The 19,215-nt window shown below is 35.0% G+C and overlaps 1 protein-coding gene across 3 annotated transcripts in view; it reads left to right on the top strand.

Moving 5' to 3' along the window:
- Window positions 1-18,330, top strand: part of LOC107708931 (phosphatidylcholine:ceramide cholinephosphotransferase 1-like) — a 30,484-nt gene extending 12,154 nt beyond the window's left edge. For 2 of the 3 annotated variants that reach the window (XM_016513297.1, XM_016513298.1), the window contains exons 2-6: window positions 9,584-10,383; window positions 11,698-11,815; window positions 15,216-15,369; window positions 16,857-17,023; window positions 17,126-18,330. In XM_016513297.1, the coding sequence (XP_016368783.1) occupies window positions 9,770-10,383; window positions 11,698-11,815; window positions 15,216-15,369; window positions 16,857-17,023; window positions 17,126-17,299 (1,227 nt within the window). In that variant the 5' untranslated portion in view covers window positions 9,584-9,769 and the 3' untranslated portion in view covers window positions 17,300-18,330. Of the gene's footprint in view, window positions 1-8,556; window positions 8,675-9,583; window positions 10,384-11,697; window positions 11,816-15,215; window positions 15,370-16,856; window positions 17,024-17,125 lie in introns of those variants that run through there. The other variant, XM_016513299.1, reaches the window with a different exon arrangement.
- Window positions 18,331-19,215: the final 885 nt, after the last annotated feature.

The following is a 19,215-nucleotide window of genomic DNA, read 5'->3' as shown; positions in this document are numbered from 1 at the left end:
TTGAATGTGTAATATTTGGTAGCCTGGTCACAAAATGAGTCAAGAAAGGGATGTCAAAAAATCATTTATGACTGCCGGTTTATCTGTCACATTGGAAATGGAGGGTTCAATTTGGAGTCATTGTATTGTGGGATTCAATATTTCACACGGTTTGCTGTGTTGTATTGGGTACAATGAGGCTAAAGTTGCATCTGATTTTATTGTTTTTTCTAAAACCACTAAAAGGCACAGAAACTCACTGCAGCACTTTTGTAAACATCAGCAGTTCACTATAAACCTGGAAGTTTGTCTGAAATTTGACACAATTGTGGGCAGCAACCTAAAGTCAGGTGATAATCTAAAGTCAAGTGATAATCGTTAAAATTAAAGAATATATTTTGAGGCAAAGGTCTTGTTAATGATTTTCGGTTTCATTCAAAGTAATTAAGTCAACTTTTTTTTTTTATAACTGAAGGATATGTAAAGTACGGTATTTGGGGTTGTTAAGGCTAAAGAAGCAAAAATTGACGATGATAAATAGCTGGCCGACTTTTTCCATTTGTTATAGTTAATGCATATAGTTAATGCAGAAATGAACAATTAGTCATTTACCCTCATGTTGTTCCAAGCCCATAAGACTGAAGACCCATAAGTTAATTTCAAAACCCAAATTGATGTATTTAATGAAACCTGAGAAGTAACCAAAACTTAAAAGTTCATAAAGGCATTGAACAATGAATCCATATGAATCGAGCAGTTTAATCCTAGTCCTGTGATTAGATACAATCACTTTCTATGTTGAACATATAATGTTAACAGCTGTGTATTTATCAATTGAAAAAGGTTCTAGCATTTTTTTAAGAAAGGTTTAAAATGAATGACGTTTTTATTTAAATGCCATGTGGAAAATGCATACAATGTTCAAATTTTATTTTTACGGTAAAACAAGAACATTAATATTAATATGGTTACAAAATTGATATCAGATATGTATGCCATCAATCCTGGAAACAAAATTATTTTTGCATTTTAACAACAAGTGTATACAATATTTCAAGGTAGAAACTCTTGCGAATAAGGACACTTGCATCAGAAAAAATATGAAAATGAATACTATCATATGTTTAAACATGCTCATCATAGAAGCTGTGTTTTCAAGTCATTTTATGTATTTTTTATGATTTTTCAAAACAAATTATAGATTAAAAATAAAAGAAAAAAGACAAAATAAAAAATGAGTGTCATGTCATCGATCCATAGCTCTAACTGAAGGCCATTAACTAAAATTCTAAGTTCATAATACATGAACCTCTTGTTTTGTTGTTTGAACACTGTGTATGATTACCCAGATTATTGTTTTACAGTTGTTATAGTCACTAAACAGTTGAGCAGTTCTGTTCTGGAAAAACGAATGCATCGAGTTATTGTATAGCTTTACTCATGACAGTTGATGTTCCAAAGAAGCACATGAGATTACATGACTTTGAGCAGGTGACTGGCTCTAATGATGATGGTTGTTATGGAGTTCATATGTGAACAAATTTTCTATACTCTAACACTAAAATTAAAAATGAAACACCCAAAACTGTATATGGCATCATCACGAAGACGAACTATATATTTATACGTGAAATTCCGGAGGGGATGTCGGATGGCGTTACGTGGCGACGTAATGACGCGTGCCATTAATCGAATCTATGTACTATAACTAGGGATGCAATGATTAACCGCGAGCCTGTTGAAAACGCGAATCGAATCGTGAGTTGAGTGAATCGTTACATCCCTAACTATAACATGTAAAACGGGAACATGAAAGGAATATTCTAAAAGCAACTCATGTAAGCACCATAATCATAATATTGGCGTATTTAGAATAAGGTAAATAAATAGATTACTGATGTCCATGTAAACGTAGTCAGTAGTGTTCCACATCTTTATTTAGCTGTGGAAGAGTTTACCTCTCTAGTTACCCGTTTATGTAATTGGCAGTTGCTGAAGTTTGTGCTGTCAGAACTACTATGCAATTCTGTCTAGTAAAACTATAAATTCAAACCTAAAAATTTTTATTTGATGTTATCGTTTGCAGTGGCAACTGAAACTTCTGTGATATGGTTTGTTCTTTTTGTTGATTATCATTCTTGGGTTTTGACGACAGTGTTGCAATAGATTGTTTGCTTGTTTAAATGGATTACTCATTTAAAGTTTTAGAAATAATATCTGAAAGCCCTAAAAACTCCTCCCACAGTCCTAGACTTTAGTTTGTCCTTGTTTCTCAGAGGTTGCATAGCACTTAATGTAACATGCATGGCATCTGCAGATACGTTATATGACATGACTATAGAAAGACAGACTAAATCAGTCTTGTGCACTTTATTAAGCCATTAGTCAATTGTTACAACTGCTGTTTGACGTTAAATGTCACTTTTTTTTACCCCTCTGTGTGTGGAGGAAAGGCTTCTGTACGTGTGTCATTCAAAACTTAATATGCATTAAATTAGAAAAACACCTTAAATACTTGCCTTTTTATGTCATTAATCTGCTAGTAAATGTATTGTTTTGCAGTCTAGTACATTTATTAATTATATAATTTTTTGACAATAAAATTTTTTCCCCATGTTTATTGCATGACTAATAATTGCCAAATAATAAAAAAATCTAAAATGTAATAATTAAAATAACAATAAATCTAACTAATAAAATCTAGAAAAAAGGTTTATAAAAAAGTTATGCTTTGCAACTATTATAATACAGTATTAATTTATAATCTATATTATTATTAATTTGCAATCAATTTAATTTGTTGGCTAACTATGCAACATTTCTAACACACCCGTGGATTTTTTTCTTACATACAGTAGCTATTATTTGTGCAAAGTGCATTAAAATTTAAACAATATGACATCCTAAATTACACAAATTTTCAGAACTGGGCAAAATTTTATTACATTCCCCAACAAATATATAGTAAATGTATACCTGCTTTGCACTAGAGCTGTGCACTTAATCGAAATACAGTTCTGTCAGGACCACTATCGTCAAAATGATAGATACTTAGCCTAAAGTTTGGTTTGGCGGTATGGTTCTGTTCTGGGCAAAAACCTCCCTGCCCATCCATGCAGCCTGTCATGAATAAGCAGGGAGAGCAGCAATAATAACCCCACTAGGGTTAACAGAACAGAACAAGGCAGATATCATTAATGTACTTAATGATATTTAAGTGTAACACTTTATTCAAGATAAAGGAGTCTGATTAGCAAGGAATATCAGAAAGCCAAGTCCTGACTGTGGCGAAAGGAGGAGCTGGGGATGGAGGAGGGTAATTTGCTCCGGAGCAAGCTGAAAAGCTGCTGAATAATACTGAACAGAGTTTATATAGGAATGCCGTGATAGGTGTCGTATTCCTATAGGTAGATGTGATCAGCTGAGAATCAGCTGATGCAAGCTTGACTCACGTGACCTGCCAGAACTAACGCTAACGCTTAATTTTTGATTTCGGCTTCCAACAATTATGAAAATAAAATAATCTTTCCAGTGGTGCGCTTTCGCTCCTCCATAAAAGCCCAAACTTCACATACAAATCAGTAACATGACTTTCGCAAAATGGAATGTGCTTGATTTATTAAAGTTTATCAGATTTATTTGTGTTTTTAAAAGTGTGAAAGAGAACTTGCGCTGTTCCTCGGGAGGCTTTCTGTGCATGCGCTCCAACACGAAACAAAACCAATTTACACAGACATGTAAATTAAATTTTTAGCTTAAGGTGCGTGCCTAAATGGTCAAATATGCACAAAAATGTGTCAAAATGCAGCGCTTGGTGATTATTCACATAAACGCATAAAGTTGTTTGATCTCATATGACCCAGTGTAAGTGTATACCTGCAATAACGCAGTTTGTGCATAACTTTGTGGCGCTGTTGCACAAGACTGTAATTCAGCACCTCCCACATGCAATCCAATAGAATACATGCTTATGAGAAGTGCAAACGAAACCAGTAGAGTGTAGGAACGTTTTATAAAACCACAAACAAAAAATGCTGTCATGTGTAAAGGCCCCAATATACTCACACCGAAGTTCTTTTCCATTCTTCGATTACAGGTAAAAAGAAGTTTGATATAAGCAAGCAGCAGTTTACTGTTACCAAACATCCCGACACTACTGAGAGTAGCATTTAGATGAATGTGTAAATATATACTGCGTGCTTTAAAAAAAAAAAAAAATAAGCACACAATAAAAATGACAATGTGGGAAAACAGCTGTTAAGAAAGCATCGGTTCATAGCGATGTGGATGTTTGCATGAGCTCTGCAATCCAGTAAAGTCACGTCATGTCACGTTTATTTATATAACACTTTTATGTTTTTTTTATTGTTTTTAATTTTATATCTTTCATTTGGATGTTATAAGTTGCACTGAAGTAAATACAGCTGGATAAATCAAAAACTGTGTCTGTCTTCATTTCAGGCTGCAAAGCAACACAATGTGATTATTTTAAAGGGGGGTGGGGGGTGATTAGTTTCTATACCCACTGTAAATGAATATGTATAGATAACTGAATATTTTAATGAATTGCAAAAGTTGAATAATAAGTCTACTCATTAATTGTTTTAAATAACCGACAATTAGTAGATTAATCGTTTTAAAAATCATTTGATTATTCGATTATCAAAATAATCCCTTAGCAGCCCTAATAAATCCCCTGTGAAAAAAAGATGAGGGTGAGATGTGAGTGTTTATTTGGGAGGAGAAACGAGTGCTTCAGTGTGTAGTCCGAGTTTCCATTCATTAGAAATTCAGTGATCAGATCGTGAGACACAATACAAAGCCGACAGCTTAATCCAATTTTATGGGCTGACATACCCCTCATTCGTCACAAATCCAAATGTTTCTATATTCACAATATTTAGTTGTTAAACTGTTATTTCTTTTGTAAACAAAGCTTTGTACTCTATTCATGTCCCACTATCCACATAAAAGAGCAACCTTCACATGAGCATTTTTTTTTTAACCACCACCAATGGTAGCCTACAACTGCGGTGTGTGGTTGGCACGCTCACGGCCCAGCCCTGGTATCTTTTAACATTTTCTTGTTCTTTCCAGCAATGTTTATTGCTTTAAAGTTATCAGTATAGCATACATCAAATGTTTTATGCTTACCATATACTTTAATATAAATATCAATTCATATTGAAACCCTCCAAGGCCATTTTTACTACATTCGGTAGTAGTAAAAACAAGATAATATGTGACCCTGGACCACAAAACCAGTCATAAGGGTCAAAATGTTTGAAATTGAGATTTATAGACCATCTCAAAGCTGAATAAATAAGCTTTCCATTGATGTATGGTTTGTTAGGATAGGACAATATTTGGCCGAGATACAACTATTTAAATATCTGGAATCTGAGGGTGCAAAAAAATCAAAATATTGAGAAAAACGCCTTTAAAGTTGTCCAAATGAAGTTCTTAGCAATGCATATTATATATTTACAGTAGGAAATTTACAAAATATCTTTATGGAACATTATATTTACTTAATGTCCTAATGATGTTTGGCATAAAATAAAAAATCAATAATTTTGACCCATACAATGTATTTTTGGCTATTGCTACAAATATACCCCAGCGACATAAGACTGGTTTTGTGGTCCAGGGTCACATATATGAAAAAAAGATTACTCCAGTCCAATAGAGTTTAACACAAATATGCTCGATATGCTATGACCAATCAGAATGATATATTCTGAATAGCTGATTAATAAAAGTGGCGACTAAGCAGCTGTGGTAGAATAGTGCCATTGTTTTGTTTTAATGCATTGATCTTGCTCAGTTGATCAGTAATGATTTTATACTCGTTTGCTTGTGAGGTTGAGAAACGTTGCAGGAAACCACAGTTGCACTCTGATAAAATGTTTGCATGTGAGCTATTTTCATTTATTTTTATTTGCATAATCATAAAATAATGTGCATTGCATAATCATTTCAGATAACTGAAAGTTTTGCACTTCTCTTTACACCTAATCTTCTAAAATATACTTCTGTTTCCTGCAAAATGGGGAAGGGTTTCTCATGGCTAAAGCAACTTTTGTGTTATATAGCTTGCAGTCAGCAATGAGTTGTGGCAGGAAGGAAGGCCCTTGCAAGTGTGTGTCATTGTAGAAATAAGGACCCCTCCCATTTTTTCTTGTGCACATTTGCAATTTATGATTTACGATTTTCCTGGAAACAAGATCACAAGTTCTGTGAATACAAATATACAACCATTTGCAGAGACTACTGAACTATTTGAATGCGTTTTGTCCACATTTGTTTATTACTGTGTTTACAGACAAATCTACCAACCCTAAACAGCATGTAAACACAAAATAAACTGTCACTTTACATGTCTGTCGAACAGTGTCTGCCTATGTAAATTGTTCTTAACCAAAATAAACTGTAGAGTGGACTAGGCTTAATGCCAATTTACAAGAACGCTCTTTATAGTCACAATGAAAAGGAAGTAGTGACAGATTTTTTCTTCTGTATTTTGATGCACATCCAAGTGGATTATCAAAAAAAGAAAAAAGTCGGGTGGGGACTTCTATTCTATTCATTTGTTGTTGAATGGGAGTTGAGATGTGGGCGTGACACTCAAAAGTGGAAGCACATGCTTGCAGGAAGGTGCGGGGTTTTAGCAGACTAAATGATTGGAGAAATCCTGCATATGTCACCAGAGAGAAGTCTGTTGTTTCACCAGAGGTTCCAGTTATGACATTTTGATTTAACATACACTCTAAAAAATGCTGGGTTAAATACAACCCAGTGCTGGGTAAAATGGGGACAAACCCAGCAATTGGGCTGTTTTGACCCAGTGGTTGGGTTAAATGTTTAACCCAACCTTCTGGGTAGTAACCGGGTTAAATACAACCCAGTGCTGGGTAAAATAGGGACAAAACCAGCAATTGGGCTGTTTTTACCCAGTGGTTGGGTTAAATGTTTAAACCTACCTTCTGGGTAGTAACCCAACCACTGGGTCAAAACAACCCAATTGCTGGGTTTGTCACTATTTTACCCAGCACTGGGTTGTATTTAACCCAGCATTTTTTAGAGTGTACGATTAAAAAAATTTTTTGTAAAAAAAAAATATTTCATGTGTAATACAAGGATGAAATGTTCACAATAAGATGTATAACATGCATTTAGAAAATTTTCTACATTTCTAATTTTTTATTTCATGCCAACTTTGTGTTTTTTTGTGTTAGATAAGTCAAGCATCAATCTTAACATTTCTCATACTAAACATTGTTACTGTTACATATTTGTGTAACTCAAACTACTTGTGCTGTGAAAATAAATAATAGTAAATAATAGTAAGAGTACATAAAATGGGCTAAAAAATCCCATAGACTTAAGGCACATTTACACGACAACAATGTACTAAAAATGGAGATGTTTTTCCTTTGTGTTTTTGAAAAGTTTAGCGTACTGACAACGTTGTCAAAACTAACCCCGTTCACACGGTTCTGAGAAAACAACAAAAAACGCTGCATTATTCATGCCAGGCCAGTAGTTGGCGATGTCACGTTGTAAAGAAACACTACGCGCCTGCGCACACACCTACAGACTGAACACACCGTTTTCACAAATTCAGGTTTTCGTAGTTTACACAGAGATGATAACGGAATCGTTTTCAAATACTTGCAATTCGAAACCCGTTTTTAACAGTTTGCATTTTCACGCCCCTAAACGCTGTTGTCGTGTAAATGAATGACCAGAAATAAAAAGTTTTCTGTTTTTAGTTGAAAACGGTGTTGTGTAAACACACCCTTAAATGGGGTTAATCACCACTGGAATACTATATACATATTCAAATTACCTAACTAAAAAGTGAGCAATATTACATGTGTTTGAAAATAAAAATGAATAAAAAAATGTGTTCTACTGTCTGGGGTCTGCCATCAGTAGTTAAAGGGGATGTTATGAGACTTTTCTTTTTCTTTTCTTTTCTTTTTTTTTTCTTGTTTTTACTTTTCACTTGTTTCAAACCTTTGTCACTTTTTTCACTCCTGATGAGTTTGTATCCTTCCATGCACAAGCTAGTAATGAGCTTTTGGTCATTGACATGCAGAAAGTTTTCTGCGTGAGTTAAGTGTTAGAGGCTACTAGAATTCAGGGGGGTGCCAACACTGGTCTTGCATACCCCTCAGCAAATGTGCAGTTGCACCCCTGCACCCTGGCAACCGTGTAGCAACACGCCCTAGAGTTTTGCTTGGGCAAGCACTAGATAGACTTTTGGTAAAGTTTTTCACAGGCTCAAAACGATCTTCATGTAGTGGTAACCAATGAGCTCATGGCAGACATCCTCACTAATGCAAACCAGATGTTGTCTGTGATAGATAGTTCCCTTCCCCCTACTGCTGTAATGTAAACAGCCCAGCCACACCCGTGGAAAAACTCGAGAGCTCCTGGAATTCTTACAGTCATACGATGCATGTGGTCCTGATCAGTGCGTTTCTGCTCCTGCTCGCAGCCGTTCGGAGAACTAAATGTGCTTCTTTCTGAAAATACACAAAGATTAAATATAGCAGGCGGTTCTAGCAGTTCACGTTTGCTGTGTTGACTGTATGGCTCCAATGTTGTATAGTTTGTAAAAGTTTCTTTTTAAGGAGTTTTTACTGTGAATGTAAATTATGCTGAACTCTGGAGGAAAGTGAAACTCGTGAGTACGGTTACACATGCTTTTTAACTCTTATCTGTCTCATAGTTTTCTGCACGTTGTTGCACTCCTTTAACTGTGAATCTTGAGTTGTTTCATGCATTTGCTACTGTGTACATGTAAAAAAGAAACGCATTTGATTGAATTTTTCATCTTAAAGACATTTAAGGTCTAAAGGATTAGCCTATTCTTAAATGCTTGAGAAGCTAATATAAATTTCCATTTGTGTTACTTCATAATTTGAATGATTTTACTGTTATTTTATTTTATTAACTTTATTTCAGTTAACAAGGCATTATTTCTCATTTTCATTTAGTTTAACTTTGTGTACTAACATAGCTAAAACTAAGACTGTAATTAATAAAAACGATATAAATATTTAAGAAGAACAAAAACTAATAGAAATGACAGAAACAACAAAATTGCAACAACTTAAAATTACATTTAAGCAAAACATTAAAGCGGAATGTATATTAAAATAGTAGAGCTATCTATAGTATCGCTATAATAGTATCTCAACGATACTAAAATAACAATTCAATTCAAGTTTATTTGTATTGCGCTTTTCACGATACAAATCGTTGCAAAGCGGCTTTACAGAAAATTAAGTTTCTACAATATATTTAGTAGTAGCTTCGCTTGTCAGTGGTGACTGTCAAATTGATGGCAGAAATGTATGGTAAAATTCAGTTAATGACGTAATATATGACATAAAATGACACTGGTGTAAAACATGTATGTAAGTGCCATGTAAATGTAAAATGTAATGTCATGTATGTTGAAGCTTATTAAAAAATGTGGGGCAAAAACATAGGCTAAAATATTTTATTATTTGCAAACATGCTTTGTGTGTCTGCAAGCTAAATGTAAAGTGCTTTGGAAATAAATGCGCTTTTGTCTTTTCTGTTACAGGACAGACATCTATGAAGAGGCTGTAGATGTGTGTCATATTTGGATTAAACATCTGGAAATTGTGAGGCGTTTCTCGCCAGAGGCCGTCACATGTCATGAGCATGGTCAGAGAAAGACTTTGTGTTTCATAGCAGTGTGTGCCTATGTCAGATTCTCCGTTATGTTTCTACAAGCTCAAGGGCTGATATGAATAAAGCAGCATCGTGGTCAGAGGAGGAGGTCTCACTCTGGCTGACCGATCAGGGCCTGCAGGAATTCTCAGAACCATTACGAAACTACGACGGACCGGCTTTGTTAAGTCTTACGACGGATGACTTTAAGAGGTCTCCTCTCTCCAGAGTCACATCAGACAGTGGTCATCTGCTCCTGGAAAAGATTGAGACTCTTAAGATCGAGCATCATATCGACGTCCACAAGAATGGACAGGCCGACGGGCACATGGTGTTGAATCATAACGGGAATGCTGGGAGTGCCGGAAAGGCTCACCGGAATGGCATGGTGAATGGCTTCCACGAGGAACTGGTGCAGATTCTCATACCAGAGCCAGCTTCTCCGCGGTTTCCTCCTGAATGGGGAAAGACGGCCGTGGCTCTTGTCTATGCCTTATGCTGCTTCGTCTTGACCACCGTCATTATTTCTGTGGTCCATGAACGTGTGCCTCCTAAGGAGGCATCTCCACCGCTCCCTGACAAGTTCTTTGACTTTTTTGACCGAGTGGAGTGGGCTTTCACTATATGCGAGATCAACGGAATGATTCTGATGGTCTTGTGGATTATACAGTTGAGTCTCTTAAAACACAAGTGAGTTTTCTAACTAGCACACACTGTGTATGTGAATCATTCACGAATGCTGTTTGCAGGTGGTTCTCATTACATAACCTGTAATGTCCCAGGCATATTTTACCCCAAATTCAAAAGAAATAAATAATAGATATTTTGCTTAGTGAGGAGAATTTTTATACTTTGACATAATTTTCATGACAATTAAGTATTTTAGCTTAAATTAACAATAAAGTAATGAGAATATTTTATTGCATTACAGTAATAAGTTGTGCTTAATTGTTTATTTAAATAATATATTATTCATGAAATTCAACAGTAATCAGAAGAAAATATCATTTCTATAATTTCTTTTTTTGCATTTTAGTAATGAGACAATAAGACAATTACAGTAATGCAAAAAATGTAAATTATATTTTCTTCTGATTTAAAATAATATTTTTGTCACAATTAAGCACAATTTTCACAAAAATATCATTACTGTAATGCAAAAAGTTATATTTTCATATGCTAACTGTTTTATGAATTACATATTATTTAAATAATATAATTTTTGTGACAATTAAGCACAATTTTCACTAAAATTATTATTAATCCAAGAAAATATTATTGTCATTACTGTAATTAAAATAAATAAATAAATACATATTTTGATTATTGTTTTCTGAATGAACTAGTTTAAATAATATTTTCATAATTAAGTACAAATTTCACTTAAATTATCATTACAATGCAATTAAATAAAAATGATCTTTGTTACTGTAATGCAAAAAATATATATATATTTTAAATTATATTTAATTAATTTTATATTAATAAAAAATATTTAAATAATATTTTTGTCAATTAAGCACAATTTTAATCATTACCGTAATGCGGGACACTGATTCTCATTACTGTAATGCAGTAAAAATTATTTGAATGATATTTTGTTCTCATAGCTGTAATACGAATAAAATATTATTTAAATGACACTTGAGCGTAATTGTCCTTTATATTGTCATTACCATAATGCAAAAACATATTCTCTTTACTGTAATGATTGAAAAAAACAAAAACAAGATTTGCTGTATTTCTCTATATAATCATCATTGAGAATCATCATGTAAAATGTCTGGATGTCACATTATGGTAATGAGAATTCAAGAGGAAAATGTACTTGATTGTCGTGACCGTACTTTCACAATTCAAAACCTTAATGAATAGACCAAGTCTTATATCTTGTGACAAATTGTGACTTGCTTGGACATGTGAGACGCACCCTACCACAGTAGTACTTTTAACCACAGTAGTACTGTGGTTAAAATATTAAACCACCACATCTGCCTTCCACAGATCAATTGTTGGCCGACGCTTCTTCTTCATAGTCGGGACGCTCTACCTCTACAGGTGCATCACCATGTACATTACTACTCTTCCAGTGCCTGGCATGCACTTCAAATGCTCTCCTAAGGTAAATACAACATAATCTCACTCTCCTTTCCCATTCTCATATTACTTGTTTACTTTTTAACATTGTTAAACCTTATAATCAGCACAAATAACATTAAGCAGGCAGGCTTGTTGGCCAGTTAAAGGAATAGTTCATCGAAAATATTCTAGATACAATGGAATGGAATGGAGGAGGATAGTGACTCCCTTTAAATCTTTAAAAATAATGAAAAAGTATCATACAGACTTTATGGATGATGTATTGCATATTTTCTATGAATTCAATTTTCATCCCAGAACCTTTATTCCGGTTTATTCTGTCTCACAGGATAGGTTAGGTGACCATCTATGTTTTGAACAGTTGATGTAAAGTATTCGTGACTGTTCTATAAATGTCCTCAGAGCAGAGGTCACAAAGGGACATATTTCACGTTGCACCGAGAAGCCGTTCATGGAAAATGTGAAGTGTGCTATTTTCAACTGTTTTCCCCATCCATATGCTCTGGCAAACCACTTATATTGAGGATCGGGATAGTGTCGGAAAGAAGTTGACAGGACTTTTTTGTACTTAATTTTTATTCACATTACTTTTATGGGATTCATATAGAAATGTAGGTTTTTAGAAAAAGCCTAAGCATGGAGGTCCAGTCCTAAATTTAACACCCAGTGGGGAGTAAGCAGATTGTGATTTTTTGCTGCAGTCCAATTACACGCTCACCTGAATGCTATTACACACACTATATAACACCTACCCTGATCCTGCTCTAGCGGCCGAGTATTGTTCTGCATTTTTCACTCCCCAAGTGTTAGCTGCCTTACCGAGCCATTCCGTGTTTTCTGTTTTAGTCTCATGTATTGTTTTGCGTTTATCCCTGTTTAGCCCAGTGTTTGTCAAGGATAAAGAAACATTTATTTGTTAAGTTGTAAAGGAAGTTAATACTTAACGCTGCAGTCCGTAACTTTTTTTGGTTAAAAATGATCCGAAATCAATATTTGAGCAAGTACATAACCAGCCAGTGTTTAAAACTATCGCCTTACTTTAGCCCGATTCACAACAGTCAGCTTATAATAATGTTTTCTAATTTGAGTGGTATGGGTAGGTTTTCGTGGGAAATTCAAGCATGCTGCTGTGTCATTACTGTAAACATAAAGAAGTTGTCCCAGCTACTAGGCTATAGCATGTGAGGATCCTGCAGGATTAAATGTATCATTCTGATGGCGGATTGTAATCCATAAAGGATTATGTGTTTATGAAACACATGTGAATGAAATTAAATTATTTTCCAGTTATAAATGTGCTTCTGATTACAGATAGCCTGGGATTACAAAGATTTGAGAAATTGAAATCTACACGCACGCTAATACACACTACTCAGTCACCAATGCTGATGTTGTTAACATTAATCATTTGAGAATAAAGTATAACAATAATAATAATTTGAATGGTTTGATGTGATATGAGCTAACCGATCTTTAGATATAATCACCATTGGTAACATGATTTATTGTAATGCTTTTTTCCTCAGTTGGTCTGAACAAACGTGGCAGACTTGTTACTTACTTGTTCAGATGGCAATATACGGTGAAAATTCTTATTTGGGTCATATTCCAAGACGTAGGCTAGAATCTGTGATTGCGAAGTACAGTAAATATCCACACCGGTGCGGTGACTGACTGCCACACATACTCTTCAGAACATTAGATTAATCCGCGCTGGAGCCGTGCCGACTCACAACCCACGCAAGGAAGATAATTCCGCACACAGCTGCAATTCCAGGTTTTCAAACAGAGATGGCGACAAAGAGGCAAAATTTACGGACTGCAGCTTTAAACTATATTTTTATGACACTTAAGCACAATTTCACTAAAATGATCATGTAATGCAAAGAATTAAAATGATATTTTCTTATGCTTACTGATTTTATGAATAAAATATTGTTTAAGTAATATTTTCATGACAATTAAGCAGAATTTTCACTTAAATGATCATTACCGCAATGAAATACAATATTATTTATGTTACTGTAATGCAATATTTAAAAGGTATTTTGTTCATATTACTTTTATATGAATAAAACGTTATTTAAATAATATTTTAATGTCAATTAAGCACTATTTTCACTTAAATGATCATTACCGTCATGCAAGGCAGTGTTATTCTCATTAAGAAATGAGGAAATTATTTGAATGATGCTTTGTTCTCTTTGCTTTAATATGAATAAAATATTATTGAAATAATATTTTTAGGGTAGTGAATATGCCTGGAAAGTTGCGTACGAAAATAATTTTTATGATTGTGATGTTAGCGAGTCAGTTTGATCTGCAGATTTCATGGATTAAGACAGATCCCCCCAAAAAACTACCCTCTTAGGGTTTAAGTTTTAGATTTATGCTTTTACATGAAATGTACACTGTGTTGACAGCATAAATTTTTATCAGATTGTACATGTGAATTTTGCGCACACACATACACACAAATAAATAAATATTTAAAATATTAATTCACATTTTTGTGGAAAACAAATGTTAAAAAAAAAAGTTTTTATGCAGTTTTAAATAATTAAGTAATAAATAATAAAATAATAAGTTTTACTAATCAGACTACAATTTTTTTTTTTTTTAAGTATTAATGTCAGTTAACAATTTTTGTATGCACTTTCCACAACGCCTCAGGTTGTTGAAACTTTGCAGTCATGTTCACGACCCTAAATGATAAATAGTCATGTGATATCAAGAAAACATCCTAGGTTAACCTGTGTTAGTTACTCAAAATTAAATCAAAATTGTGTGGCAATTAATATAAGGGTTAATATAAGGGTCAAATAAGGGTTAAATAAGAAAACAATGCAAGTAAGTGTCAGAAAATGGCAAATAGTGAAATCTATGGAAATTTGCTATTTTCTTCATAGAAATGAATAGGGACCTATTTTCCCCATCAGTGGGCCTCTTTCCAGACTATATGAATCCTAAGTCTGCATGTACCCGGAAAAATGATCAATATTATTGTGAAATGAAAGGATTTTTTTTTAGAGTGTAACTCCTCTAGTGTTGCCATGCTGACAGTCCACTGGTGTGACTCGTTGTGGCTGATGAACACACAGTCTTAAAGGCAGGAAATCCACACCACGGGACCTGCAGGAAACACTTATTATCAAGCAACTCTTTGACTCTTGTTAGAACCTGTTTTCCTGTTGTATGCAGTTGCTGAAAGCCAGACAAAAACACCAAGAACTTTGTTTATTAGGAGCATTAGGTTTGCTTTTATGTCAAGTCTCAAAGGGGTTATTTGTTCATTTAAGCTCTCGACATGAACACATGCTGAGTTTGTAGAAACAAAATAGGACATGCAGTGTATGGAAATTGGTTTTAAGGAATTATGGGAGAATGTCATGATGCTAATGCTTGTTTGTTGTTTCTGGCAGCTGTATGGTGACTGGGAATCTCAGATGCGGCGGGTGATGAAAATGATCGCAGGAGGAGGTCTGACCATCACAGGCTCTCATAACATGTGTGGAGACTACTTGTACAGCGGCCACACAGTCATGCTCACCCTCACTTATCTCTTCATGAAGGAGTGTGAGTAACTCTGCTGTGAGGAGAGATTTGAAACGACACCATCCTCTAGTGGACAGTTGAAACACAAGTTTTGATTATACAGCTGTACCAAAAAGTATTTGGATATTATGATGCGTTTAAAAGTGTAGGAATTGTATTGCCTTAGATGATTATGATTTTTCAATTCCTGGCTCTGTTTGGATCAGATGGAACATAAGCTTAAAGTAGTAATGCAATATTTATCAACCAAAACTATATTTTATATGATCAATATTTTCTAAATATATTATTGTTACAGTTTTATTACCATGTTATTACTACATTTGCACCCTTTTTATTTCAAACAAATTGAAATGTATACATTTTACATGAACTACAGGAAACACTCTGATGCAAGAATATTATTTTAATACTCAGGAAATTTTTATTAGAATATATCGTGTGAAATTTATAAGAACATATGATTTGAGAATTTAAATTGAGAATCCATTACAATCGATGGATTTTAATTTCTTTGAACTTATATACTGTATATATCATGATAGTCAAAAATATGAATTCAAAATAGTCTACATTTATGAAACCTACATATTCCTTCTAACAAAACTCTATAAATATTACTCTAGAATGTTTGCAGACAAAATAGATTCATTATACTTGCATGAAGTTTCACTTTATCAATGGTTCACTAGGGGTCAGTGGATCACTATGGGTTAATGTTCATGTTTATTAACAATATTCAGTCCTAAAAGTATGTGAGATATGCAAAAGAGGTTAAATATATTTTATTAAGTATTATATTAATAGGTATTTTTGAGACGCAGAAAGCCTCAGTTGATACCTGGGTCAAAATGGACCCAAACCAAATGGTGTATCTTTTTTTTAATGTATAACTCATGTATATCTCTATTTTAAATGTAAAATCTTATTTTTGAAAGTTAGGCTCATTTTAGTTCCTGTGCTAAAAAATAATATTTGGTAACACTTTATTTGAAGGTGTCCTTGTTACACATGTTACATGTACTTACTATTATAATAACAATTCATTATGCATAATTACATGCAAGTAACCCTAAGCCAAACCTTAACCATATAGTAAGTTACATGTAGTTAATTAATATTACTCAGTTCATAAATGTATAATTACACTGTAACAAGGACACCTTAAAATAATGTGTAACCTAATAATTTTATGCTTTATCACTTCCATTTCTCTTCTGTATCTACACATATAGTTGTTCACTCTTTTAAGACATAACAGCATTGACAGTTTGGGCAGAAATGTGCTGAAATGCTCAATGCAAAAAAATCGTATTGGTCCTCAAAATACATTTTGAGTCGACTTTATGCAAGTTTTGCTTGCTGTCAGTAGAGTTTTGCCTTATTTCATTAGTTTTCTATTTGGTAGACTCAAACTGCTGTTTTTTTTCTTGCATTAGCCTTGAAGCAAATAGTCTATAATCTTATGTTCTACATTATAAGAGTCCTGATTTCCTTGCTCCTCACAGATTCTCCTAGACGGTTCTGGTGGTACCACTGGGGCAGTTGGGCTCTGTCTGCAATAGGATTGTTTTGCATCCTTCTTGCTCATGACCACTACACCATTGATGTCGTCGTGGCCTACTTCATCACCACACGTCTCTTCTGGTGGTATCACACAATGGCCAACCAACAAGTACGTCTGTTTGTTTTGGCACAGCACACATGCCACAATTTCCATTCAGAGCTCTGTGTCAACTTGTTTTATTTTAACCTTCTTCATCTGCATCTTTTCTAGGTGCTCAAAGAGACATCCCAGACCAACTTTGTTACCCATGTATGGTGGTACCGATTTTTCTGGTACCTGGAAAACAATGTTCCCGCCGTCGTCCCCCGCAGCTACCAGAAGCCCTTCTCGTGGCGATTGCTGCATTGGGGTCATGTGAAGTACACACGGATTGACTCTGATTGACTTGCGTGCGAATGCTCCATTTGGATGTTGGTCTCCAAAACATGTGCCCAAAGTGCCAGAACTAGCCTGATCCCTTTAACTAACAAAACCAGTCATCCAAAGCATCTCATTCCTCTGTGACCTCACAGGATTGCTTTTGGATGTAAAACTTAGCACATATGGGGCTGAGAACAATATGGCTGTAGGAGGAACCATTGTCAGTGATTTTCTTCTCTCTAATTGTGTTATTGGGCTTTTGTTGGCCTGTAGTAACATCTTGCATTGCACCAACAAAATTCACAAAAAACGAGCCAGCAAACTAAAAGTTATTTATTTTCCAGAATAACATGACAATTTTGTGACAAGTTTTTCTAGTCATCCGCTAAAAAACGCGTACTGTCAGAGAAGGTTAATATGAATATAATTATTTTTTGGAACTAATTCTTTACGTCGAGAGCTACAGAAGATGTTTATCGTTTGGATAATCTAATGCTCCTCAGTGCCTTAATAGCTCAGAGCGAACAGTGTTCTGGCGGTCAACTGTAATAATGTATTTATGTTCATTCGAAGAGAATTTCAGTGTTTTGGACTTCATATTCGGGGTAGTCGTGCTGTAACTACCCTTTGCGAATTCATGTACCACATATGCTTGAAACAGAACTCACCTCGTTGCTCGAATGTAACAACTGTACTGTTTGTTCTGAAAGTGTATTTTCACGACAGTGTCAGTAATGCTAATTCCTTTGTCCATAACCATTTCTCTGATGTTGTTTTCGGAATGTATTTATTTCTGTTTTTGTTGCGTTATATTTAGTATTTGTCTGTGGAATCGTTTTTTGGCACGTTGTTTGTCTGTTGGACAGCTGGTGCTTTATGGCTCTGACTGAATGTTCTGGGTTTGACTGACAAGACTATGTGAACCGATCCATCCTTTCCACGAGCCAGAACAGATGATCTGTCCCATTGACCATCCAATGCAACAAGCTGCTATATTGTGATTTAATAGTAGGAGGTGTTCGTCCATTGACAAACAAATAAATGACAAAATATTAGCACAAAACGGCTTTGCTTGATTATATTTACATTTAGTCATTTAGCAGACGCTTTTATCCAATGCCACTTACAAATGAGGACAATAGAAGCAATCAAAACCAGCAAAAGTTCTGTGACAAGTCTCGTTTAGCCTAATGCAGTACATGTACAAGGTATTTTTTATAATAAATAAAAAGAAAACAAGAAGATAGAATAGAGAATGCTAGTGTTAGTAGTAAGAATAGAAATAGAATAGAGAGTGCTAGAGTTAGAGGGTCAAATGTAGATGGAAGAGATATGTTTTAGTCGTTTCTTGAAGTTGGCTAAGGACTCAGCTGCTCGGATTGAGTTGGGCAGGTCATTCCACCAGGAGGGAACAGTTAATGTAAAAGTCTGTTAAAGTGATTTTGTGCCTCTTTGGGATGGCACTATAATGTGCTGTTCGCCGGTGATTATTTGATTTATTTTTAAGTTACAGTATAGACCGTCTAAATTATTAATATTTCTCTCGACGAAGGAGCGTCCGGCGGGCTTGAGGCAACCACATGTGATGACCCCGGGCTGGACTCCACTTCGTCCACGGTAAAAGCCGATCCGGTGATCCACAGCGCGAAGTTGATGTATTTCCTCAGCGACCAGCACGGATCAGCTCCAGGCATGACGAAGCAGATATCGTCCTCTTTTGGAAGGCCAAACAAAGTAGTTTCGCTAGTTGAACGATGAACTCCTGAGCACCGAGAAGGTCCTTGGTCTGGAAACACACAAACGGAGGAGCCTTGAAGGTGAGTGTTCTGAAGTCTGTGCAGAAGATCCAGGCAAACTGGAACACGCAGAGAGAAGATCACTGACGAGACGATTCTGACGTTGGTGGAGAAGATCCTGGCAGTCTGGAACACGTAAAGACA

Source organism: Sinocyclocheilus rhinocerous, unplaced genomic scaffold (assembly GCF_001515625.1).
Source record: "Sinocyclocheilus rhinocerous isolate Xijiao unplaced genomic scaffold, SAMN03320098_v1.1 scaffold24, whole genome shotgun sequence".
Taxonomy (NCBI): Eukaryota; Metazoa; Chordata; class Actinopteri; order Cypriniformes; family Cyprinidae; genus Sinocyclocheilus; species Sinocyclocheilus rhinocerous.
The sequence above is the reverse complement of the archived record's forward strand: the minus strand, read 5'-3'. Positions and strand labels throughout refer to the sequence as shown.